Here is a 26,326-nt window from a genome sequence, read left to right on the forward strand (position 1 = left end):
AGGGCATACCCATGCCTGCCCCCAGCCCAGCCTGAGAAGGGACATGCCTCTCCCCTCACTGCCAACGGGAAGGAGGGTCCCAGGTCACCCCTCACCTCTGTCAGCTTGTTGAACTGCTTGATCATCCGCCAGACATCCTGGGCAAACTCCTCAGAGGAGCTGTAGGGTGGGGAGAGCTTCTCCTGCAGCTTGGCTCGGATCAGGGTCAGGTCGATGGTGTCCTGACCCTCCTGGGGGAAAACGGCAGGGGTCAGGCCTGGCCCCACCAGCCAGAGGCCCCTGCCTTCCCTGAGCCCCACCCTGTCTCCCATGGACCCTCTCCCCGCCAGCCTCCATGCCAGAAACCTTCTCCCCAGAATAGGGTCCCAGCACTCAAGTACTAGTGAGACTGCCTCATGCCTGGGGCTCTCCACAACCCATGCATCAAGGGAAGCTCCCCACCTTCAGCACCTCCCACATGCCTCATGAAGTGAGCATACCCTGAACACAGCATCAAGTGCCCCTCCAACCCCCAGTGAATCAAGCACAGCCCCCCACCCCCACCCTGACTCACCGTGGCGGTCGAAAGCCGGTGGAGAGGCCAACATGGCTCATGGCACAGCAGCTCCAGCAGGACACGCTCACACTTCTGCCAGGTCAAGGGGGACACAGCAGAGTTAGGAGCAGAGACCCCATGACCTCCCCTCCCACTCAGGGGCAGGCTAGATGTCCCCCAGCACCCCAACCCTGGCTGTGGCTCCATGGAATCACACAAGAGCAAGGCCTGGCCCAGCCATGTGACCCCACAGACAGCACAGGGCTGGCCAGCTCAGAGAGCAGAGGATGAGCGCTCTGCCCATATGCCCGCACCCTGCACGGTGCTCTGAGGCAGGGAGAGACACTCTCCCCAAACAAATCCCTGTCACTTGAACCCCAGCCCGACACACGAACCCTCTGCTCCAAGGGGGAGAGTTTACTGGGGCCCTCATCTTCCAAGGTGGAGAAGTTGGTGCTGTCCTCCTCACCAGGCGCCGGCAGTTCCTGGCACAGCAGGCACTTCCACTCCTGACTAGGGAACAAATGAGAGGAGTGAGCATTGCCCCCCACACTCCCAGCCAGACAGCAGGTGACTCCAGTTCCGAGAGGACATCTGCTCTCTTGGTACATCAATAGTAGAGCTGGGGACAGAACCCCGGAGTCCTGGCTCCCAGGCCCTCCCTTCCCCAACCACTAGACCTCACTCCCCTTCCAGGGCTGGGGAAGTGGATAGGTACCTGGGGATCTCCTGCAGCGCTGGGAGGTGGCAGTCCAAATGGTAGCACTGCTCACACTGGTTACACATCACAACAGAGCCCGCCTTCCGGCACACTCTGCAGTGGGCAGCACTGGCCGACTCCAGGGCCCCCTCCTGGCTCTGGCCTGGCGTCACATCCAGACTGGAGCCAATGCTGCCACTGGGGGAGATGAGGCGGGACACGGAGCCCTCGGCGGCCAGGACATCCTGGGGCAGGACAATGGGCTTGGTGTCTCTGGGCTCCTCTGCTGGATAGTCGATCGCTGCCTCCATCTGCTCCTCCTGGGGGGACAGCAGGGTTTAGCGTTAGCTCCCAGCAGCCTGGCCACACACTCCCAGTGGGACAGGGACACCCCCAGGGCTGGTGTCCACATGGCCAGGAGCACAGCACCACTCACCAGGACATTACCCCACCCTGGCCCCCAGAGCAGGCCGACCGGGTACCCCAAAGCAGCACCTACCTTGACTATGGTTCCGGGCAGGGTGGTGCTGGGGGGCTGGGCAGCAGCCTGCTGGGCCCCACGCTCAATGACGATCAGGTTGTAGTCCTCATTACTGTTGCCGGGGAAGACCTTGAAGACAGGTGGCTGGCTGTCGGCCGTCAGGTCCAGGTCCAGCCGCTCCAGGCTCACCCGCGGCACCTTGCGCATGACGTTGCCGTCCGAAGGCCTGGGCCTGCAATGCAGCACAGTGGGCTCAAGGTATGACCACTGCCCCACACCTGGGTGAAGGGGGTCACAGCAACAGGGGATCCACAGGAGGAAGAAGGACAGACAGCATGCAGCAGGCTGACAAATACAGCCCCACTCCCCCAACCATGACAAGGACCCCACTCCTTCCCCAGACACCAGGGCAAGGACTCGGCTGACTTACCTCTTCATTCCCGATACGTGGGCCTCAGTGCTGTCTGTTGAGGAGAGAAAAGCCAGACATGAGTCAGGCAGCCTCTCCCCCCAGCCTGGTGCCCCCCCATCTCCTTGAAAGGGGGTGGGATGCCCATATCCAGCCATGCTGCCAAGGGAAATCCCAAAGGATCCAGAAGAGGCAGCCTGTTTCTAGCCCTGGCATGGGTGGAAAGGCAGCCTTCCAGCAGCATGCCACCTGCCTGAGTCTGCAGACAATGATGGCTGGTGGGTTTCTCCAATGCTCAGCCCTGATGAGCGTCACTTTAACTGCATCCCTGTGGAGGGTGTGGGCCACTGGAAGGGCAACAGGACTGGCAGCTGCCTGTGGGGGAGCTACTCCCACATGGTGCCATGCCACACCCTCTGACGAGCCCCCAGCACCTTGCTCTAGGGCCAGCCAGGAGATCCAAGGGCAGGGTGATACTCTGCTCCCCCCCAAGCACTCCCTGGCCCTGGGCTTCCCAGAGCCTCTTACCCAGGTCTCCAATGCCTTCCTCCTGGGTGTCCATGGGCTGCAAAGGAATGAAAAGGGGGACATGTCAAGGGGAACTCAACCAGACCCCCCCCCCGGGAGACCCCCAATCCCCCCCATTCCCAGCTGCCGGCCCGCCTCTACCCAAGAGGCGCTTAATGCCAATGACAAGGGGGTGCAGAGGGGTGGTGTGAGTCTGGTGCATGCATCTGAGGTCTCAAATGAAAACTGGTGTCAGCACTGGTGCTCAATATCTCAGTGAACAAATGCACAAGTACTATGAATGCCTGCTGAAAATATATTCCTGAAGTCTGCACAGAGATATCAGTCTGCAGAAAAAAGTGACAAACAGGTTGTCTCAGTCAAGTAGCATATCTAGCTGTTTAAACGTAAATTAAGTATTGTGTATTTCACAACAGTCTGGACTGGATGCAAGTGAAGGCTTGTGAGAATTCCAAAGAGAAACTAAACAGGAAGCAAGCAGCTGCCAGGGTTTCCCCTGTCTACAGGCATACATCAAAAGTTTGTGATCTCTGGGAGGCAGAGAAGACACTTCCCCAAGAGACGGGTAGCTACAACAGCAGAAGCCCTCCCATAGCACCCTGTCGATATGGAGGGGTTAGTTTGGTATAACTACATCCCTCAGTTGTGTGTATTTTTCACACCCCAGTAACATAGTTATACGGATACAGATCTGTAGTGTAGACCTGGCCTACATGCCATGATGGTAAGCAAAGGGCTGGCCCTGAGAACTGCATCCTACAAGCTGGTGGATGGTACTAGCAGGCCTGGTGATTTGATGAGTGTTCAGTGGATAAAGGGCTGAACATGCCCAGTGTCTGGGAGTTGGTGTGAGCCCATCGCTATCTGGACAGTGGTAGGTTGCCAAAGGCTAGTGGTTACAGGGGTACGTGATCTATAGCAAGCACAGACAAAACTCTCACTCTTGACAAGTAGTGCCAAGGGGCCACACAACCCTGGGTACTGGCATATACCCATCCTCAGCACCCCACAGGGAGTGGACAAGTGACAGGAATCTCCTGGGTCTGGTATCTATACACTATCTTGCCAGGGTCATGTCAGGTTAATACTGGGAGCCTGTCTCCCCTGCTCAACTTGTTGTATGCAGTGCTGCTATAGCAGTGTTGGTGTCCCAGGATATCAGAAACTCAAGCTGGGTGAGGTCATATCTTTGATTGGACAAACTTGTTAGAGAGACAGACCAGCTTACAAGCAGCGTTGTTTATTGGACAAGAGATTACCACTCATCTTGTCTCATTTAAAATGAGACAGGTATATGCACATGTGAAGAGTTGTCTATAGACTGAAATTACTCCCTGTGGGAAATTCTGCACATCTGAGGACGCACAGAATTAATGTGTCTCGCATAATTTTGTGATTTTCCCACCTAAAATTTTTTCCCTAAGTGCTGCAGTTCCACCTTTTGCCCATCAGAGGCCAATGTGGCGCCAGACCAGCCAGTGCATTCATGCCAGCTGTACTAGCACTACAGTGGCCTCTGGTGAGCAAAAGGCAGAACTGCAGCCCTGAGGCAAAAAATTGTATGCGGGAAAATACAAAATCCTATGCCCAGCACTGCAGAGTTCCCCAGCAGTAAAAGTCCTGCCCATGAAGCCAGTTTAGGACAGAGTGGGGAACACAGGGCTGCTTGGGGGTGTCAGACTGGGGTTCAGAATGGCTAGTGGGGGGGGACAGACGGGAGCGTGGTCTCAGGAGTTAGTGGGGAGACAGCGTTGAGCCTGGGGACGAGGGCTGCAGAGACCCATGGGGAAGAGGGGTACGGGGACAGGGGCAGACATGCCTGACAATGGGAGAGGCTTGGGTCAACCAGGGACTGCCTGGGAGGGGTCTCCCAACACCCTAACAATCCCCCTTCTTCCCACAAGAAAAACCTCCCCCCCCCCCCCCCCCAACACCTTCCAGGTTCACTCCTAGGCTCCTTCCCTCTCTCTCAGCTCCTGTTATCCCCCCAAGCCCTTACACTGCTTCTGACAGGTGCAGGAAGAGGTTACTCACCTTGTGCAGTAATTGAGTTTCAAGATGGCTGTCCCTGTGGGTGCTCCACTTTAGGTGTTTGTGCGCCCCTGGACTTCTAGTCTGAGATTTGTAGCAGCAGCGTCCCGGTAGGCCGCGTACACGCAGCAGCCATCTCACACCGCTCAGAACAGCTACCCAGCACGCACAACCACCCGCCCCCCAGTTCCTTCTCTACCCGAGAGGATTGAAGAGAAACTCAAACGCACAGGGGAGGAGAAGGGTACTGGAGCACCCACAGGAACAACAATCTCGAAGAACCTCAGTTACTGCACAAGGCAAGTAACCTTTTCTTCTTCGAGGAGTGTCCCTGTGAGACTTCCACTTTAGGTGACGTAGAGCGGTGCCCCTCTTTGGAGGGGAGGGGCTTCAGAGTTACTGAATGTTGAAGGGAGTATCAGCAGCTGAATGTTGCTCTAAAGCGTAACGTTTGGTAAATGTTCTGGGACTGATGCCCAGGTAGCTGCTTTACAAATGTCAATGACAGGTATGTCTTTGAGAAAAGCTATTGATGTGGATATAGCTCTGGTAGAGAGAGTGTGCGTGAAGTCCGGAAGGAGGTTCCAGATAGTGTTTTTGATAGGATAATCTGATACAGTCAGAAATCCAAGAGTCGCTGTCTGGAAAAGGTTTGGCCTTGGGAACGTTCTGTTGTGGATATAAATTGGGATGATTTTCTGAATGTCTGTTCTTCCTATATAAAACACAAGCGCTCTACGAACATCCAGCATGTGAAGGAACACTTCCCTGTTGTCAGCGTGCGGCTTTGGGAAGAATACAGATAAGTAGATGGGTTGGTTGAGACGAAACAAGGTGGCAACCTTGGATATAAATTATAGATGTGGACCTAAGATTACCTTGTCTGTGAGGAATATGGTATGGGTGGGTTTACCATTAGGGCACCCAGCTCTCCCGCCCTCCTTGCCAACGTGATTGCCACTAGTAAGATGACCTTCATGGATAAGTGTAACAGTGAACAATTAGCTAGTGGCTCGAAGGGTTTGCCCATGAGAGTATGGAAAACACAGTTGAGGTCCCACATGGAGGGACGGGAGAAATCTTAGTGTGGGCTAAGTATTCTGTATGCCTTTGAGAAAGCGTTTAGTTAGAGGGTGGGCAAAGACAGTGAGTTCATCTATTTTAAGAAAAGGAGTACTTGTGGCACCTTAGAGACTAACCAATTTATTTGAGCATGAGCTTTCGTGAGCTACAGCTCACTTCACGAAAGCTCATGCTCAAATAAATTGGTTAGTCTCTAAGTACTCCTTTTCTTTTTGCGAATACAGACTAACACGGCTGTTACTCTGAAACCTGTCTATTTTAAGAGTGGTAATGGCAAATAAGCGCACTCTGAGGCCTTGTCTACACTTACCGGAGGATTGATGCTGCGGCAATCGATGCACTGGTGGTCGATTTAGCGGGTCTAGTGAAGACCCAGTAAATTGACCGGCAATCACTCTCCAGTATTCCACCAGATCAAGAAGAGTAAGGGGAGTCGACAGGAGAGCGTCTCCCGTCGATGTTGCGTAGTGTGGACCCCTCAGTAAGTAGATCTAAGCTACGTAGATTTAAGTTATGCTATTCACGTAACTCAAAATTGCGTAGCTTAGATAGACTTTTCCTTTTAGTTGAGACAAGGCCTGAATGAGCTAATGGAAAGCATCAGCATGTATTCGATATTGTGGGTAGTAGTGCTGATTGTGGGGAAACTTGTTTTTCCATATCGTGCAGGGACATACGTTTCCACTTGTGCCCGTATGTTTTCAGTGTAGAGAGTCATCAGCTGTTCAGTAAGATATCCTGTATTTCCCTGGTTTGTCATCCATGAATTTGCCACAACTTGAGATGGAGAATTTGAATATTGGGGTGGCGGAGGCATCCCATGTCCTGTGTCAGCAGGTGAGGCACAAGGGGGAAGGGTCAATGACAGTCTTGTGGCCATCTGATTCAGGTATGGGAATCATGTTTGTGGCGCCAGTTGGTGCAGTTAGGACTAGTCTGGATTTGTCCCTTATCTTGAGAAGTATGTGGCTCAATAGCAGAGTTGGGGGGAAGGCATACATCAAGGGGGCTTCCCATTTCATGATGAAGGCATCCCCCAGAGAACTGTGTCCAAGTCCTGCCCGGGAGCAGTATTGTGGCCACTTGGCATTGTAATATGTTGTAAGGTGGTCTATTGAGGGGAAAACCCCATAGGAGAAATACAGTTTTCAGGATTCCTGGGGCCAGTTTGTGTATTCGTGAGAAGTGTCTACTTAGGTTGTCTGCTGTGACATTCTGGCTTCTCGGTAAGTAGGCTGCAATGAGATCTATGTTGTTGGAGATGCACCATTCCCAAAGGTGAAATGCTTCTGCGCCGAGCGGGTAAGACTGGGCCCTGCCTTGGCGATTTATGTAGAACACAGTGGCCAAGTTGTCCATGAGGATCTGGACAGTCTTGTTGTGCATCAGTGGCAGCAAGCATTTCAAGACACCTTGAGTTCCAATAAATGTATGTGGACGGTGGATTCCGTAAGGGATCACCGGCCTTGGATAGTATTCTTGGACAAGAGTGCTCCCCCATCCCACAAGGGAGGCATCCGTGGTGATCATTACCAATGGGGTGTGTCATTGGAACAGAACATCTATACAAATGTTTGTTTTGTCCACCACGTGAGTGAGTCTTTTACCTCACTGGGCATTGTCAGTCTGTGTATGGAGTGCTTGTGGGGGAGTTTAGACAGTAAGAAGCCAGGTTTGTAGACCTCATACGAAGCCTGGCATGCTTCATAACAAACGTGGTGGCCCGGCACGTGCCCTAGGAGTTGTAGGCACATTCTGGAGGATGTTTGTGGGCTGTTTTTTTACCATTGTAATGAGGTTCGTTAGGGCAACAAAGCATTGTTGAGGGAGTCGGGCTGATGTCGTGGTGCAGTCTAGGTGAGTGCCTATAAAGTCCAACTGTTGGGTTTGAATTCGGGTAGATTTCTGAATGTTTATTTGTAATCCTAAATTTACAAAAAGGGTTGTTGTGATGTGAAGGACATTGACTGCAGCTTGGTACGTGGAAGCTTTTAGGAGGCAGTCTCAGTAGGGAAATATCACACAATCTGCAAAGACACGCTGCAATGACAGCGAGGACCTTGGAGAATACCCATGGGCCTGTGGATAATCTGAATGGGAGCACTCTGTACTGGCAGTGGAGGTTCCCAAGCGTGAACTGGAGGAAAATTCTTTGCACCAGATGAATAGCGAGGTGAAAATAGGCATCTTGTAGGTCAAGGGCCGACAGCCAATCTGCTTTCTCCAATGCTGGAATTATGGTTGCTAGGGTTATCATCTTGAAGCACTGTGTTCTGACAAATTGTTTAGCTTGCACAAATCCAAGATGGGCCTCCATCCACTGGTTTTCTTCTGGGTGAGAAAGTGTGAATATAAACTGTTCCCCCGGTGCTTGGCAAGTACAGGTTCTACAGCACCTAGCTGCAGGAGGTAGTTTACTTCCTGCTTTAACAGGTGCTCGTGAGACGGGTCCCTGAAGGGGGTGGGTAGGTGGGATAGAGGTAAAAGGGATAGAATAGCCCTTGCATTTAATTTCCAGAACCCAATTGTCTGATGTAACGGTTGCCCAGAAGGGTAGAAGGGTGTTTGGTGGTCCCCAAATGGGCAGGAGATTATGAGGGACTTTGGCAGTGGAGTATGTGGGGCTCTCATGCAGTTGACCAATACGTCAAGATGCTTGTCTGGATGTGGATGGTTGAGACATCGCTGACTGCTCTGGGGCTTGTCAGCATCTCGTCTGACGTTTGTGATGCTGGTCACAATGTCTCTGAGGTTGGGCATACGGGGCAGTGCAGAAGCATTGGGTATAACATCTGCCCTGTTTCTTTTTGTTCACATGGGCATATATTCCTAGGGTTTTAAATGTGGCACAGGAAACCTTGAGAGTGTAAGGATGCATCTGTGCCTTCTGTGAAGAATTTTTGATCTCTGAAAGGTTAAGTCCTCTACTGCCACCTGAACTTCCTTGGGGAAGCCTGAAAGGTGGAGCCAGGACACCCTCTGCATGACTATGGAGGTGGCGATGGAGCGGGCCACCATGTCAGCAGAGTCCAGGGAAGCCTGTAAGGCCATTCTGGCAATGAGGGAGACTTCTGTTAGGTTAGCTTTATACTGTTCTTTATCTGTTGGAAGATGTTCAATAAAAATTGTCATTTGTGCAAAAATGTTGTGTGTACATGGCCAGCAATGCAGAATGGTTTGGCTCTGTGAAACTGGAGGGTCACTGAGGAACAGGCCTTTCTGCCAAAGAGGTCTAGACGCTTCCAATCTTTATCATAAGGGGTGGTCCTAGCCAGATGTTGCTCTCCCCTTTGATTAACTGCCTCTATCACCAATCAATTAGGGGCGGAGGAAGCAGGGGTGAACAAAAACTTGGCTCCCTTAGCTGGGACATAGTACTTCTTGTCTGATCTTTTACAAGAAGGTGGAGCTGTAGCTGGTGTCTGCCAGACCATTTTTGCCAAGGTCCATGATGGCAGCATTGATGGGTAGTGCAATCTTGGCAGTAGGAGCGGTACGGAGAATATCTGCCAGCTTATGCTGTGCCTGCCAAGGAAATGTTGAGGGAGTCAGCCACTCATTTAAATAATTCCTGGAAGGATTTAATGTCATCGCCTGATGTGGGAGGAAGCAGCAGTACTGTTGCGTCAAGAGACGAAGAGGTGATGTGGGTGGGTAGGATGGTGCCACACTGTGGTGGCTCTTCAATTGCTTCTGCTTCCTCCTCAAGAGCTGGGGGGGTTAACGCCAGTACCAAAGAGGCGCTCCTGGGGTGGACGTGATGTGAAGAGGTCTGCCTAACAAACGTCTCCAGCACGGGCAAGCTTGGTGTTGACGGAGGAAGCAGGCTTTGATTAGAAATCATTGTGATTGCAGCCAGTGCCGTAGACCTGCTGAAATGTATTGGTGCAGCAGGTGGTGCCACCGTGTTGCTCTGTGGCTCTTGGTGCTGCTGGTACCAGGGCAGATTTGGGAGGTCGGAGATGGCCTTTTCTGAGGCGATTCTTGCTGAGGCGATGAGTGAAACCACTTTTTTGTGGCTTTCTGCGGGACTGGGTCCTTAGCAGCTGTTTTGAAAGAGGATCCCATGTCTGATGCCACCGCAGGTGAGTGCTGGCAGGGAGGGGTCCTGTGTTCAGGATCAGAAGCAGGTCGAAGGGATTTCTCCAGCATCGTAAGTTTTAATTGGAGATCCCTAGCTTTTCTAGTTCTCACTGTCAGCTCTCTGCAGTGGTGGCACTTCTGTACAATGTGTCTCTCCCAGACAACGGACACACTGCGAGTGACCATCTGAGACAGGTAATGACAATCGACAGGTCAGACAGCATTTAAAACCGGGAGAACCAGCCAGGTCAGAGAAGCTGTTCACAAAGAAGGAATAGTCCTCTACAAATTTCTGACTAGAAGCACAGGGGTGCACAAACACCTAAAGTGGAGCACCCACAGGGACACTGCTCAAAGTTCTGTATTGTAATTTAAATGAATTACACATAAAATTCTGTATTAATATGCCTGGTAAGGAATCTTTTTGTCAAAAAAGATTTCCTGAATGTTTGTCTGTATTACAGACATACTTGCTCAGATATTTTGAAATAAATTACCAAAATAATTGTAACTGGTATGATTATACTGTGTTATTTTGACAAATAAAATATGCAGAATTTTGCAGACTTTTCAAAGATTGTGTGCATAATCTTAAATTTTTTGGTGCACATTTTCCCCACAAGTAAAATTATGGTCTTAAGGTCTAAGTTAATAAGCTGAAAATGTCTCTCTCCATCTGCCTACACATAAGTTAACTGTTCCACACTTCACAATGAATGCTTATTTACCATCTGAGCAAAATGTTAGAGTGACTGCAAACCTGGGGAGAGATTTTAGACAGGAAAATACAAGCAGCTGGGGTTACCCTGTTTGCAAGGGAGGACAATGGATTTTTGTACCAAAAGACTCACTTTGCATTCTTCACCTAGGAAGTACGCAAGCCCACTGCCAGCTTCTGGGAAAACAAAGATCACAGCACCAAGCTGTTAAATACTGGGAGAAGAACTTGGGTGAGAGACCCTCCTGTCTAATAAACTTCATCTTGTTAGTTAAGTTTAGGCCCCAGAATGTGTTGTGACTTAACTTCATATGTAACCCTTCATTTCTCACAGTTCTCTAGCATTTGAATCACTTGTGTTAAATGAACTGGTACTTGCTTTCTCTAAAGCACAAATTTAGTTGCTGTGTGTTAAGCAGAGCTGCCTTCGAAGGTGGAACCAATAAGTTGTGGTGTACTGTGCCTTTGGGAATAGAGGATCCAGGAATTCTGTGAGTGTTCAATGGACCGGGGGCAGAACACCAAAGGGGAACCCTCTGGGTATGTCTGTCTACACAGACAGGAAAAACCCATAGCTGGCCAGGGCCAGCAGACTTGGGCTCTCAGGGCTGTTTCTTGCAGTGTAGACGTGCAGGCTTGGAGCCTGAGCTTTGGGACCCTCCCAATCCACAAGGTTCTAGAACCTAGGCTCCAGCCCAAACCTGAAAGTCTACACAGCAATGAAACAGCCCTGCAGCCCAAGCTGGCTGGCATGGGCCAGTTACAGGGTTTACTGTCTAGACACCCTCCAAGTACCTTGGGGGGTTGGAATGTGCTTAGCACAAGCCTGCAGAGTGACAAAGCCAGCGTAGGCACCAAGCCCTGGCACACCCCTTGCCGTGCTGGTCTGGCTTCTCCTGGCCCTGCTCACCTGCACAGTGGAGGATGCTGGGGCGCTACCCTCACTGATGAAGCAGTCTGCCTGGCTGTTGGGAGAGACCATCGGCTGCAGCAGGGCTCCTGGGGCCAGCTGTCCCTTGCTGACGATAGTGGACTGCACCGAGACTTGTTGCACGCCCTACAGGGAGAGGGAGAAGTGCCTGTTACCCCCATGGGAAGGGCGGAGCCTGGTGCATGGGCCACCCCACTGCCACTACCATCGGAGAGAGGCTCCCCCACCATCTGCCAGGTAGCCGCCGGAGCATGGCACCCACCTGAGTCCCATTGACCTGAGGCAGGAGTACCAGCTGGCCCATGACTTGCTGCTGGCCGTTCATCTGTAGGAGACCACGGGGCTGCACCAACTGGAGCTGCATGGGCTGTACGTAGGTGCTGCCGGCACCACTCTTAACCACGGGGGCCGTGAGGATCCGGGTGGGCTGCACTGGCGGCTGCAGAGGCGGAGGCTGGCTCTGGGAGACAGCAGCCTCGGGCCGGTTCGGGACCATGGGAGGGACATTCGTAAGAGGAGCCAGTACCTGGGGAGTGCCGGAGACCTGTTTCACCCCTCCTCCTGCCGCCGCCGGGCCGGTGGCGTTGGCACGCTGGATCTGCGCGTTGGGGGCTGCGGCCTGCAGGGTGCCGCTCCGCTCTGAGACAATTGTTCCTGGAGAGAGGATGGGCATGTTAGGGTGCATTTAAACAGAAGCACCTGATAAGGGAACAGGGAACCCAAGCCTGAGTTAGGTCCATCCCTGGGTTTCCACAGCCCTTTGCATACCCAGTCCCAGCCCCCAGCCACAGACGTCTAAGCTACAACAAGCAGGGTGTGTCCCATGCCAGCTCCTGGAAATACAAAGATGGCACAAGGAGCCACTGAGGCAGGCTGGCCATTTGGGATCTGCTCCCATGGCACAGTGGGGTGCCCTGTGCACTGGCTTAATGCCCACATCCCACTACAGCACTCTCCACCCTTGGCTGGTCCTGCTTGGGGTAGTGGGGGGGAAGCGCAGATTTCAGGTAGATCCCAATGCTCAGAAAGCAGCTGCAGGACTGGACCCTGCAGTCTGGCTACAAGGAGCCTGACTCCCCTCCACACAGGATCCACTCAGCTGTGCCCAACAAGGCAGGAGTCATTTGGTTGGCAAAGCGAGGGCAGTACCTGGGTGTTGGCTGAACCCGGATGTCAGGCTACCCAGGTGCAGTGACACCTCCCTGACATCTGCAGTCAGCCAGCCACTTCTCCCTGGCTCTGACATTATGGGACAGGAAGGCTCATGTCACTAGGCTTGTGACCTGTGTACAGAGTGGTCCCCTACTGTCCTGGCACAAGCCACTCACTGGTCAAGACCTAGCCCCTGGGGAGGAGGGACAGCCAGAACACTGGGCTCCCAGCACAGACAGCATATGACTCTTATGCCCTGTGCAGCGCCGGGGAGGAATACAGAGGCCAACATTGTCTGGGATCTCTGCAATCCCCTTCCCTCCACGACACATACCCGCATCTTCTCAAAGCCAGTGACTCTCCCAGACACCCCCAGCCCCACAGCTCACCGAAGGTCTCCGCACTCTTGGTCCAGGCGTTAAGATCCCACTGGAACTTCATGTCCCCCTGAGGCTCCACGGGGTCTACGATCATCTTGAGGGCACGATGCAGCTGGAAGTAGATCTTTTTGGGGGGGGGGAGGGGGGGGGAGAAGGAGAGGAACAGACAGTCACACCCAGGGTAACAATGCTGCTGAAACCCAGGAACCCGGATCCACTCATCCTGTCCTCTCCTCCCATGTAACCCTGGTGTGGCCAGGAAACCCAGACACCTCAAAGCGATTGGACTCTGGATCTCCATGCAGTAGAACCCACCCTCGCAAGCTTCTGGGGGGTGGGAGTGGTGGCACAGTGCTGGTCCCAGGCTCCCACTCATAGTCACAGGTTGGTGCACCAATGAGACAATGCTATGGAAACAGGGAAGCTTCAATGGTGTTTGTTTTGTGAATGTTGTGTGTATGTTTATAAACTGGCCAGTGATTGTGTTCTGGGTGAATGGGTCAGATAGGAAAGTTTCCTCCTGTAGGAGTCAAAAAAGAGTAATTAATGCCACTCCCACCCCTGCCAACACCACAAGTAACAGCTCTGCTTGGTCTGACCTGGCTCAGAACTGCATCAACTATCAGCTCTGTGCTGGGGAGAGGATGGGTTACTCACTTAATCCAAGCACTGACAGAAGACTGACAGGCTAGGGTGCATTTAAACAGAAGCACCCAAAACAGCCACCCCCGCAGCTGGGAGCTCCAGGGCCACTGCCCCAGCAGCTGAAACAGAAAATGTCAGGTTTCTGTAAGTCCCAGTTTCCATGCCTTCCATGACCTCTGTGACACAATCTTAGCCTTAGTCATGAGCTTCAGAGGGCTCTTAAACAATGTAAATCCCCCTCCTGCAGTTATGCAAATACCCAGTCTTCTGAACAAAAGAAGGGCCAGATCAAGGGTCCATCTAGCCCAGTATCCTGCCTTCGGCCAGCGATCAATGCCAGGTGCTTCAGAATGAACAGAACAGGCAATTAATGAGTGATCATCTACTATCATCCAGTCCCAGTTTCCGGCAATCGGAAACTAGGGGCACCCAGTGCATGGGGTTGTGTCCCTGACCATCTTGGCTGATAGTCATTGATGGACCTATTCTACATGATCTTGTAATCATAGGGCTGGAAGGGGCAAGAGGTCATCTAGTCCAGTCCCCTGCACTCATGGCAGGATTAAATATTATCTATCCTAGACCACCCCTGACATGGGTTTGTCTAACCTGCTCTTAAAAATCCCCAATGATGGAGATTCCACAACCTCCCTAGGCAATTTATTCCAGTGCTTAATCACCCTGACAACTTATCTAGCTATGCCCTGAGAAAAGTACAAGTCTACTGATTGTCTGCTCAGAGAATCTCAGCAGAAGTGGTTATGAACTTGTAACCCCAGAAAAAACCCTTTGCTGGGGTTCGAGGGACTAATCACCAGCAAGAACCCTTCCCAGATGATCTCTACTAAGCTTAATCAGCACACCTGCAGGTTTTTGTATTACTTTCACGTTTTCTATAATGCCTTCACCTTAGAAATAACTGCTTCCTCAGAGCTGAGTGCTAACTAAACAGGGACAACCACACTGAGGATAAAAGTGCAGGCGCTGGCCTGTTTAGGGCATTTGACTTGCTAGGGGGATTTACAGTGTAGGCTGGCTGTGCAGCCTAGCAATATCCCAGGCAGGAGGAGAGACATGGGTCTTCACCCAAATGAGTAGACAGCTGCGGAGCCTGGAGTGAGTGTCCCTGCTGGACCACGGAGGAGGAATTCAGGCGCAGTGACCCTGAGCTGTGACATGTTGCCCGACACCTGCAAGAGCCTCATCCCTTTCAGAAAGCCAAGTGGAGAGAAGATCTCCACCAGAACCGAGCCTGGAGAGCACCCTGCAGCAAGTATAGCTGAGCCAGAGATCAGGGTCTGTGACCTGGCACTAGATGGGCCCCCTTGTGCTGCACCCCCTACCCATCTAGTCACTCACCAGTTTCTTGGAAAGCAGCAGGGCAGTGTTGTTGTCACTCTCCAGGGCCCAGGAGGCGAAACGCAGGATGTGCTCCTGATGGCGCTGCAACTTGGTCATGGCCCAGTGCTGGCGCTCCAGCTTCTCCTGCTGCCCCTCAGTCACTTTCTGCAACACAGCCAGGTGCCGGCACCCCATCAGCAACTGCACAGAGACCTGCCCTTCCCCCTGCCCCGCCAGATGCTGCCACATGCCCCGGGCTGCAGTGCAGACTGTGTGGACAAGTAGGAACTGCCTAATATTTTAACGAATGATATGCACGGCTGTGAACTGAGTAGGGATTGGTGCCAATGCAGGACAGATTCCTGCTTGGAAACTTCTCAGCTGGATGCGCATGGCACAGCTCTTGGGATGGGCCAGAGGGCAAGAGTCAGACACCTTGGGGGCTGGCACAAGGGAAGCGTTCCTCCAAAGGACTGTTTAAGAGCGGAGATGGAGCCACAATAGGGGAAGCCAAGGGGGACAGCTCCCTTACTCCCTAGGAGTAGGGAGACAGCAGGTTTCAGTGCTAAGATCCACATGTGCTCAGAGGAACTCCTTGCACACCTGTTATCAAGGCTCCTGCCAGGGCAGCAGGAGGGCGAGTCAGTGCTTTGCTCCACAGGTGGGGTGGGAGGGCCCCCCCACAATATGCACTCACCTGTGCGTCATTGACCAGCACCTTGCCCCGCTTGTTGAGCTCCTTCATGATTTGCAGGATGGCCATCTTCACGTCCACCTGCACCCGCTTCTGCACATCTGTCACCTGCCGGATCCTGCGTAGCCAGCCAGAGCCACATGCTGAGTATACTAAACACCCACACCCACTGCCCTCCCCAGGGCTTTCTGCATCTCAGCCAGCCAAGGCGCGAGGCTGGGAGAGGTTCTGCAATAGCACAGCTCCCCTGTCCCATCCCTTGGGCTGGTTAGACACAGATGTGATCCCGTGCAACTGTTGCTAAGGCAGGAGTGCTTCTGACATGGGCCTTGGCCCAAGCCCAAACTTCTGCCAACCCCAGCTGCTTCCTCCTCAGCTAACAGCAGCCCTGGAGGCCTCTGTCTTGACCGTGCCTGCCAGTTTGGACCCCCTCTTTGGCTCATGGGGAATGCAGAAAGCCAACAGGAGTCTGTTTGGCGACGCAGGCATGGACACTGGTGGCAAAGATACTCTGGTCTTAGGCACATGCGTACCCACAGTGGAACACATAGGGACCAGCACTCAAAGAAAAGATCTCAATGCCGTCCTCCTCCCCCGTCAAAAGAAAGGGCTTCCCTGTGCATCTTTGGGGGTGAGGGAAATCCCTCCTTGGGGCTCAGCAGCATGGACAGGGACCCCCCATGGTTGGGATGCTCAGCAGGGCTACATACGAGGTGCGCACTTCCTTGGTGGATTTCTGCAGGTTGGCGTGCTTGTCCCCCAGGCGCTTCACCAGCGCAGCCAGCATCTTGCGCTGATTCCTGACAGCATCCTCCAAGAACTGGTATCTGTGGAGATGGAAGTGGAGAGGGACACTCAGAGCTGGCCAGGCAGAGAACAGGTGCAGGAGCTGCCAGCAGATCGAGGGACGTGATCATTCCCCTCTACTCGACATTGAGGAGGCCTCATCTGGAGTACTGTATCCAGTTTTGGGCCCCACACTACAAGAAGGATGTGGAGAAATTGGAGAGAGTCCAGCGAAGGTCAACAAAAATGATTAGGGGTCTGGAACACATGACTTATGAGGAGAGGCTGAGGGAATTGGGATTGTTTCGTCTACGGAAGAGAAGAATGAGGGGGGATTTGATAGCTGCTTTTAACTACCTGAAAGGTGGATCCAAAGAGGATGGATCTAGACTATTCTCAGTGATAGCAGATGACAGGACAAGGAGTAATGGTCTCAAGTTGCAGTGGGGGAGGTTTAGGTTGGATATTAGGAAAAACTTTTTCACTAGGAGGGTGGAGAAACACTGAGATGCGTTGCCTAGGGAGGTGGTAGAATCTCCTTCCTTAGAAGTTTTTAAGGTCAGGCTTGACAAAGCCCTGGCTGGGATGATTTAGTTGGGATTGGTCCTGCTCTGGGCAGGGGGTTGGACTAGATGGCCTCCAGAGGTCCCTTCCAACTCTGTTATTCTATGATTCTATGACCCATGAACCCCTCAATGCCAGCTGGCGAAGGGGTTGCAATGATCTCCTGGTTCTGGTGTTCACATTTTGGCTCACCTAAGTACATCATGGAAAGTCTCAAATGAAAGCCAGGGCCACACTGGTTATTAATGTTGTTGTGAAACGTACACACACAATATATATTCTTATTCTGTATCACAGCAGCGAAACAGGTTTCCTGTTTTCCCCCAGAAAAGGGACCTTAATTGACTGCCTCTTGACCAACAAGTAAATTAAGCACTGTAAGCTAAAAACACAGGCAAGCTTACTTAGCTTACATTGAATCATAGAATATCAGGGTTGGAAGGGACCTCAGGAGGTCATCTAGTCCAACCCCCTGCTCAAGGCAGGGCCAATCCCCAACTAAATAGGCAGTCAACAGGGAAGAATACAGAGCAAGGGAAGGGAACCTCATCTTGAGATACACATCAAAAGGTTTGCTGGACTACATTTGGGGAACAGAAGACAACCCTGGTTGCGGGAAGACAAGATGGGGGAAGTAAGCGAGCACTGTTCACTTCCATGAAAACGGATGCCCAGCCCACCTCGGTCGGAATGGACATCTGGGGTGAGATGAACTTTAGACAGGAAGTTAGCAGTCTCTAGAAAGCGTGTTTGTATTTTGCTGGGTGTGTAACCTTGTGTGTTCGTTTCTTCACTATTTCCCGACTCAGATAATAAATTTGTTTTCACTAGAAACATCTCAGGGGTGCAGAACTATGTAAGGCACTGATCCTGAGTTGAATCACATAAGCTGGGGTACCCCTTATTGCATTAAGTGCAAGCGTGTACAGCCCAGAGGAGATTGCTTAGGTGGCTGACAGGCTAGTGGTAACAGAGATGAGGCAGGAGTGTAAAATTACTTAGTTCTGGCTACTCTGAGAACCATCACAGGGGCCCAGGTTAGAACAGGTCAAGGAACACCAGGACCAAACCTACCCACAGCACAAAGTGCTGGTCTAGCTGCCTCAACTCCACCAGCAGCCTGGAGACATGGCAAAGGCCAGCAGTGCCTAGTGGAGAGGTCTGGCACAGCCGACCCAGCCATGCCATCCAGGAGAAAAGATGCACAGGCTAGCAGAGAGGTCTGCTACAGCCGTCCCATCTGGAAGAAAGTACGGCACAGACTGGCAGTGGGTGGCCACATCTCCAGCCCAGTGGGGGAGAGAGCGAGCCTGGCCCAGGCTAGCCACACCATTAGGAACCCAGGCAGAAGTAGGGGCAGCACAACTCTGCTCCAGAACGGACAGGGAAGCTCACAGCAGAGTACAGCCAGCGGGTGTGCATGCTTACTGGTGATCCTTGTGGGCATTGAGCTGGCAGTCCCGACAGGTCAGAGTGTCACAGGTATCACAGAACAGCACCAGGGGCTCATGCTTGTGCACGGAGCAGTAGACTGTGCGCTCACCCTCTTTTGACTTCGAAGGGCCTAGAACAGAATGTGAGCATTACCCTTCTCCTCCAGCCAGAGCCCCAGGGGCACCCCAAGCACAGCAGCCAGCCACCAGCCTAGAGTGGCCTGCAGGTCGGGAGTGAGGGACACTGGCAGAGCGGGACAGTGCCGGGGGGGGGGGGGGTTAGACAGACAGGGCTGGGATTGAGGGATAATGGCAGAGCTCTGTATTGGGGTGGATCCAGAAGGGCTGTAGGTCTGGGTTATGGGGCACTGGCAAAGCTGAAGGGGAAGCCTGCTCAGCTGTCATGTGCAACATGCCCGACTACCGCCTGCATGTCCAGATCTGTTTCCCAGATCCCCTCTTCAAGGCTTCCAGTGCTGGCCATGGGCAGCAGAGCCCATGCTGCCAGAAAGTGGGCACTGCATGGAGCCTCAGACCGAAGTCCTCTCCCTCACCAGTTGGGACCTAGCTTTCTGCCTCTGGAGCCTTGTCTACACGAAAAAGTTGCATTCTGCCCAAAGGGAAGAATTCAAACTGATTCAGTTAAGCAGTACAACCCCAGATGGATGCTCTCATTCCATTTGAAGAGTGGACGGTATCACCCAGAAGAGGTTAAGTTGAACAGAACATAGACAGCACAAACAGGGGTTTGCACTGATTTAGCCAAATTGGTTTAAACCGGCTCTCTTGTGTAGATACCCAAGTGAAGCACTCTGGGTGGGCAAGGAGAAGTGGTTACACTCCATGACCCCAGCCCCCACCCTACCCCTCTTCAAGGGGCAGGTGGTACCAGGCTAGCTCAGCATTCCCCTGCTAGGAGTGGGGCAGCGTGGTGGGGCACTGACCTGTGGATCTGACCGTGTGGTCTTTGGTGTACTTCACCCTCTGGTGGGCTTCCACACACGTCTCGCACAGCGGCTCTGAGCACTCCACACAGTAGCTGGTAGCAGGGGCGTTGTCATCACAGCTGGTGCAGCACTGGGGGACAGGAGAAAGGGTGAGCACCAAGGTACACACCAGCCCCACAACAATCTCAGCCTACTGCCTCAAATTACACCAAGACCTTGTAGAGACAAGCCTAGGCACAGGGCAAGGACAGACACCAGGGCTCGTTTCCAAGGGTGTCCAGCGTCCCTGGCTCCCAGTGCAGTTATGGGCACCCGTGGTATTGCACGGAGCAGATGACCCTGGGAGCACAACACTGAGGTCCTCCAACTCAGACTGAACAGAAGGAGATGGGCAGCAGATGTGCAATAGTCTTGAGGCAGAGAATAAGTTATAGTACAAGCTAGCTCCAAACCTGTCTACACTACATCATTTACAGAGGTGCAGCTGCACCAATGCCACGGTAGTGCTTCTGGTGAAGACACTTTAAGCTCACAGAGCTCTCCCGCATCTGCAAGAGGCTGAGATAGCACGGTCTACACTGGCCCTTAGGTTGGTATAACTTATTTCACTCGGGGATGTGGACATTTGTAGTGTAGACCGCCTAAGAGGGTGACAAGGACTTCATTCAAGCAGACAGTCCTTGTAATGAGAGAATTGAACGTGACCTAACTGCAGCCATCGTGTGTGTCCTACCACTGTTAGTTGAAAGCAAATACACTAGATAGGACTTTGAGAGGCAAGGCCAAACAGCTGTATGTTTGCAGTTTTGCTCAACAGAATGGGAGGATGGAACAGAGTTAATGGACTATGAGAATGGAAGGGGGTGTGTGAATAGCCAACCTCGGTTCTGAGTGCCCGACAAGTTTTATTATGACTAACAATGCTTTGCTGATAAGGGATAATGAGCAATTTACTGAAGCTAGGAGAATTGGTGACCCAATAGGAGTCACTGAGTTATGTGCTTTGTTTAAGTTAGCAGCTATAAAAGATTTAGTAAAAACACTTTGGAGTAGTTTGAGGGAGCTTTTATTTGAGCAGCAACTACTATCTTCTCCCCAGCAGCTGGACTAGGGTTGCCAACCCTTCAGGATTGTTCTGGAGTCTCCAAGAATTAAAGATTAATCTTGGAATTAAAGAGGTCAGGTGATGAAACCTCCAGGAATATGTCCAACCAAAACTGGCAACCCTAAAGCTGGATGGAAGGAGGGACCCCAGAACCCCAGCTACTGATCACTCAAAAGCATCTCAGACTTTGGGTAAACTACTTGGGTGTGCTCTAAAACTATTGCTATGGCATGTGTGCACCTGAGACTCAAAAAGGGAGCTTTGGATGAAAGCAGTCGTTTGTCCCCATTGATTTAATCCTGACACCGCCTGGAGAAAACCAATTAAGTTACCACAGTTTTGAGCTCTGAAATCCCTGGGTAATGGCCTGACAACTGCTCCAGAAAACACCCAGGCTATTTACTTTCAAGTTCTGGTTTCCACCACCTGAGGAGCTGGCCAAGCTGAACAAACAGCCTTCGGCTGGATAAAAAGACAGGCCCTCAATGACGGGGCAGACAGGCCCTCAGACGGCAGAGGTCAGGGTAAGACAGGCCTCACCTGAGCTTTTATTTGAGACAGACATGTACCTAATGGCTAGTCTACACTGGCAGCACTTTAAGGTGCCTTGTGTGGTCACGGTGCAGCTCTCCCAGCTCTCTAACACCACCACTTCAACAAGGAGCGTAGCTCCCAGCACTGGTGCCCTGTCTACACTGGTGCTTTACAGTGCTGAAACTTACTGCACTCAGGGGGGTGTTTTTTCACACCCCTGAATGAGAAAGTCTCAGCGCTGTAAATTGCCAATGTAGACAGCCTTAAAACAGCGTCTCTTATGCTTTGCTGTGTTCCCACTGCTGCACTTCGTTTTAAAGCGGCCGTTTTCTTTGGGTCACTATTTGCTGCACAAACAGAAGAACCGCAGGCACTGGTCTGTTTGGACCTGCTGGGTAAGCACAGCTGGTACACAGGGAGACGGGTCTAGGAGTGGGGAAGTCACAGAGATGAGGCCTGAGGTTGGACGCCCGAGGGGATGCTCTGAGATAGGGGACCCAGGGGCAGCTAGACAGGTAACAGTGATTAGCATGACACATGGGTCATCTTAGAAAGAGCAAGTGTCAAAAGATCAAGGCCCAGGACCAAGTCCTGCTGTGACACATCAAGAGTCTTGTCCCATCCCCTCCCTACTCCCATCTGGTCTATTTATAATTAATCGCTGAGGTCCAAGCTTTACTGTGTCTGCACAGCACAGTAGCACCCATAGGCTCTGCTGTGCTGGGTAACAAACCACCACCTCCGAAAGGGGCCTGACAAAGCACCCATGAATGCACTGCCTGCCCTAGGCAGGGCATACCCTGGGGGTGCCTCAACATCCCCAATACAGCCCCATCCAACCTCAGCAGCCAGGTTCAGCACAGAACACGGTGTCAGGAAAGGAAGGGCCAGGTGCTCTGCACTGCTTCCTTTTTTTACCAGGAGAACTGAGCTGATCTATGGCAGGAGGGACTGCAAGCCACCCCCATCAAAGCCCAGCCTGCATGGCGAGCTGGGAATAATAGGGTGGGGAGCAGAACTGTATTCTGCTGAGGGGTCAATCAGAGCCCTTCTGGGGAGGAAGGGATAGGAAGGTTACACCCCTACCTGGTTGGCATCCTTGCTGTCTGTGGCTGCCTCCGCCCCGCTGTCTCTCAGGAAGTAGTTCTCCACTATGTCCTTGAGGTAACACTGGTGTTTGCACACAGGGCAGTCCACCACTGCAAGGGAAAAGGAGCAGAAGAGAGCATCATGCACACAGGAAGCAGCAGCAGATATGTAACTAATCCTTGGGGAGCCACCCCAGTGTAGTTAATCCTCCTCCCTGAGAAGCAGGGGGAGAAGCCCTCCTGTCAACATAGCTTTGTCTACACTGGGAGTTTGGTTGATATAACCGTCAGTCACCCCTGAGCGATCTAGTTTTTTTTCAACACACATCTGTAGACCGGGGCTAAGATACTGAAACTTAGCACCATCTCTGAATGGCCACTGCAGGTATGGACGTGGGATGTAAAGGCTGTCTGGTAGGGTCTCCGCATCATGCACTGAAAATCTTCTGCAGCTGCTCACGCTCCACGAGCGGAACAGTCAGTGGGCTCTCCCCCATCCAGTTAGGTCCCTCCAGCCTAAAAGCACCACATTAGGGGGCCTCCATACTCACCAAATACCAGCCACAGGGACCCTACACATCTTACAGCAAGAGTATGGGGAGATGGAGCCATTTCCCTCCCCCCAAAACAGTCTGCCATGTCAGAGGGCAGTCTGTGCCCACAGCACCTAAGCAGAAGACAGCAGGGGAGCACAATGTGACAGGTAGAGAGGCAAGCTAGCCTCCTTTCAAGTGCCCAGAACTCAGCAGAATTTCCCCCAGTGAGCAGGAAGACCCCACGTGTGTCTTTGCCTCCTGGAGGAGCAGCCATTAAAATGAAGAGGTTATAGAGTTACTCATGAGGAACTGGAGAGCTGGTTCTGCCTGGAGTTTGGGCTCATGGAACATTGAGGTGCTTCTGTATTGAGAGCTCTGTTTATTAACTGAAGATCAATCAGCACAGCACAGAAAGTTGACTACATTACCAATCTGGGAAACAGTCTTACAACTGTTACATCCTCACTGTCGCTCATTTATATTCCCCTTGCTTACAGCGCATTAAATTCCATAACCCTTACACACCTTCTCTGATCTCTGCAGAAAACATTCCAGATATTAACAGACCAGAGACATCTACTGAGTGCACAGCACGCTTGGCAAACCTCACAAGAATATACAGGATATATTCTGCATGTACAGAACAGGTTACAGCAATTTAATTACGAGTAAGTTTCCACAATGTTTAGCATGAGTACAAAGCATGATCAGCAATTTAGATGCATGGAGGTAAGTAAGCCCGTTTTTAAAACTGCAGAGAAGCACAAAAACCCCCATGTCTACACTATGCCATTGTTTTCCACAGCATCCATCATCACAGCATCTAAGCACCTGTCGTGTGTTATGAACAGTGTTGACCCGCTTATTGGAATGTTTATGGTACAAAGATGTTTAATATAATGGGGGATGTCAGGAAAAACAAACAGGAACATGCTAGCTGAACCATACTCCCAAGATGACTTGCATTTATGCAAACAGATTTCCCACAATACAACAGAAACTCTCAACCTCTACAGTTTTGCAGTCTAAGCAGGTGCTAATCCCTTTTAGCTAGGAGATCCTGTATCTTTCAAGTGGGGGCTGAAAAAACAGCTCTCAACACCTCCACAACACTCCAACGGGCCACCTGGCCAGACCCCTCTGCCTAACAAAGTATTTAAGAGCCATGCTCTTTGCATAGTTAAGTCAGTCACAAGATTCTAATCTCAGCCATTTCCATTGACTGCATCCACATAGCAGTTTCCACGGTATGCATCCGATGAAGTGAGCTGTAGCTCACGAAAACTCATGCTCAAATAAATTGGTTAGTCTAAGGTGCCACAAATACTCCTTTTCTTATAGCAAGCCAAGTGGCCCAGGCAGGTTTCCATGGGAACATGTAGACATAGCCTAAATGCTCCTGTGCCTGGATCTATAGTATGGGCCACTCCACAACCAACCCCAGCCTGCTACACAGCCAATCCCCCAAGCAGCAGTTCTGCTACTTTGCCTGGGAAAGGCTCCAAGAGTCTAGAGTCTACACATTTCAGCACAGTGCAGGCTTAGCCTGTGTTAAAAGGCACCAAGCTTCAACATTGCACCTTGTCCTATAATGGAAGCTCCTCCACTGAGCAGCATAACTTTCCCCCTTAGGGGAGATGACAGGAAGGCAGTGCCAAGATTATGGAGAAAGTAGTGGCAAGTACTACCCTACAGCAGTGGCACGTCCGTTACAACTATTTTCCAGCCTGTGTGTTATCCTGCTTGGCTCTGCTGCCTAGCCAGCCTGGTGTGGGTGGCTGAATTGGATGCAGAACGAACAGCTCATCTGCCACAATCAACTCAGTAACTGACATGAATCTTATGCCTTGGGAAGTACCCATCCAGAACACTCAGTTCCTAATTTATCTAGGAAAGTGCCCTGATGGGAAAGGACACTGGGAGGAAGAGCCACCAAATAAAGAGATGCTGAAAGACAGTTCTTCCGTGCATTCATGTTGAAACTGAAGGCTACAGGTGCTGTGTAACCCAGCCACAGCAATTGGAGTATAGAATATAAGGTATTCTGGCTAATCCTTACCCCATTTTATCTAGCTACCAAGCAGAAGGATAATTTCAGCCTGGTACAGCCTGAGTGGGATGGGCAACTTCCAGGCATCATCACAGCATCTAAGCAAAAACAAACAATGCTGTAGCCACCTGGGCATGAGCTGTGGATGTGGCAGCCTTGGAGACGCAGCTCCAGAGAAATTCAGGTGGGAAGAAGGCCTTAAATTCAGTCTCTACATTCTGGAGGGAAGGATTTCTGCTGAGAACAGCAGTAGTCATGCCAACCAGGAACACCACAAACCCTTCAGAGCGGCCAAAGCACCTGAAGTGGTCATCACTTTGTCCCACAATAGTCATAGCAAGCCAGAAACAGACTGAATGCAGCAATCTGTACAGGATCCTTTGCAAGCAGTGCAACCCAAAAAGCTTCCTTTTCCTTACAAAGTTACATTCAAAAGGGTGGGCAGGTGTTAAAGCTGAAACATCTCCCCCAGCATGGACTTGGAAGTTCCCATTTCAAGACACTTCGAACTAAGTACGAAACTAGAGTCTATACACAGGACTTCTGACAAAGCAATTTGATAAGTTTGTCAGCATCCCAGTCCCAAGTCTGGGAGCTAGCTGCCAGTGGTAACATGCCCAACTCCCACTCTGAAACACAGCATTCCACTTTTTAGATTGTTGAGCATGGAACCAAAGCGAGTGCCATTCAGCTTTTCCATGATTTTAGTTTGATTTTTCATATATGTCAGAACCAGTGGAAGTTCTATCCCCTGCTCTTACAAGGAGCTGCCCCTACCTTTGAGTTTACTCTTCAGATCATTAGAGCTTAGGATTGCATGAGGTCTGTGTGTGAAAAGCAAACAAACTCATTAACTTGCTAAAGATTATAACAGCATAAGAGGAATTCAACTGCTCTTTTTAAAACCTGAATCCTCAAACTTGTACAATGCTACATGAGAGTGTTTAGCCCCTAACCAAGTTTGATGCAGTGTTGTTGTAGCCATGTGGGCCCTAGGATGTTGAGGCACACAGTGGGTGAGGTAACATCTTTTACTGGACCAACTTCTATGGGTGACACACAAGCTTTGGAGCTTACTGAAGAAGAGCTGTGTAAGCTCATAAGCTTGTCTCACCCACAGAAGTTAGTTCAACAACAGCTATAACCCTCACCCACCTTGGGTCTCTAATAATCACATGAAAGTCAGCCGCCAGTACCACAGCAGCAAGGCTAGCTGCACCCAATCCTTTCATTCAGATTCCAAGGCCAGAAGGAACCTGACACCCCAATATTCCCCACTGTCATGTAATTAGGATAGGTTTTGTATAAAGTATGCCTTGTGAAGTATTCTAAAAGTCTTTATTTGCTTGACATTAATATCTTGGATTGTATGCGCTATTGTTGTATGAAGTTTAGCTGTGTGTGCATTACTGAAACATGTTGTAGGATGAAAACAACCACAAGCAGCCTTTCAGGTACAACAATAAAAAGGCCTAACAATGTTAATGGCTTATTGGAGGAAATGCACACAAGCACAAGGATTACCCTGGGAACTGTGTACCACAGTACTACACAATGAGAACTGTATGGCCC

The 26,326-nt window shown here is 51.3% G+C and overlaps 1 protein-coding gene and 1 pseudogene across 2 annotated transcripts in view; both read right to left on the reverse strand.

The window, feature by feature from the left end:
• Positions 1 to 26,326, reverse strand: part of LOC144279313 (uncharacterized) — a 284,264-nt pseudogene that overhangs the window by 183,640 nt on the left and 74,298 nt on the right.
• TRIM28 (tripartite motif containing 28) overlaps positions 1 to 26,326 on the reverse strand; it is a 54,161-nt gene that overhangs the window by 2,266 nt on the left and 25,569 nt on the right. The window contains exons 2-17 of one of the 2 annotated variants that reach the window (XM_077840421.1): positions 22,167 to 22,279; positions 19,439 to 19,571; positions 18,490 to 18,625; positions 16,422 to 16,538; positions 15,715 to 15,829; positions 15,036 to 15,182; positions 13,041 to 13,155; positions 11,762 to 12,153; positions 11,479 to 11,625; positions 2,654 to 2,690; positions 2,147 to 2,180; positions 1,735 to 1,948; positions 1,254 to 1,555; positions 931 to 1,048; positions 554 to 628; positions 96 to 230 (exon numbers count right to left, since the gene is read on the reverse strand). In XM_077840421.1, coding sequence (XP_077696547.1) covers positions 96 to 230; positions 554 to 628; positions 931 to 1,048; positions 1,254 to 1,555; positions 1,735 to 1,948; positions 2,147 to 2,180; positions 2,654 to 2,690; positions 11,479 to 11,625; positions 11,762 to 12,153; positions 13,041 to 13,155; positions 15,036 to 15,182; positions 15,715 to 15,829; positions 16,422 to 16,538; positions 18,490 to 18,625; positions 19,439 to 19,571; positions 22,167 to 22,279 — 2,330 coding nt within the window. Of the gene's footprint in view, positions 1 to 95; positions 231 to 553; positions 629 to 930; positions 1,049 to 1,253; positions 1,556 to 1,734; positions 1,949 to 2,146; positions 2,184 to 2,653; positions 2,691 to 11,478; positions 11,626 to 11,761; positions 12,154 to 13,040; positions 13,156 to 15,035; positions 15,183 to 15,714; positions 15,830 to 16,421; positions 16,539 to 18,489; positions 18,626 to 19,438; positions 19,572 to 22,166; positions 22,280 to 26,326 lie in introns of both variants that reach the window. The other variant, XM_077840420.1, reaches the window with a different exon arrangement.

Source organism: Eretmochelys imbricata, chromosome 23 (genome assembly GCF_965152235.1).
Source record: "Eretmochelys imbricata isolate rEreImb1 chromosome 23, rEreImb1.hap1, whole genome shotgun sequence".
NCBI classification, from domain to species: Eukaryota; Metazoa; Chordata; order Testudines; family Cheloniidae; genus Eretmochelys; species Eretmochelys imbricata.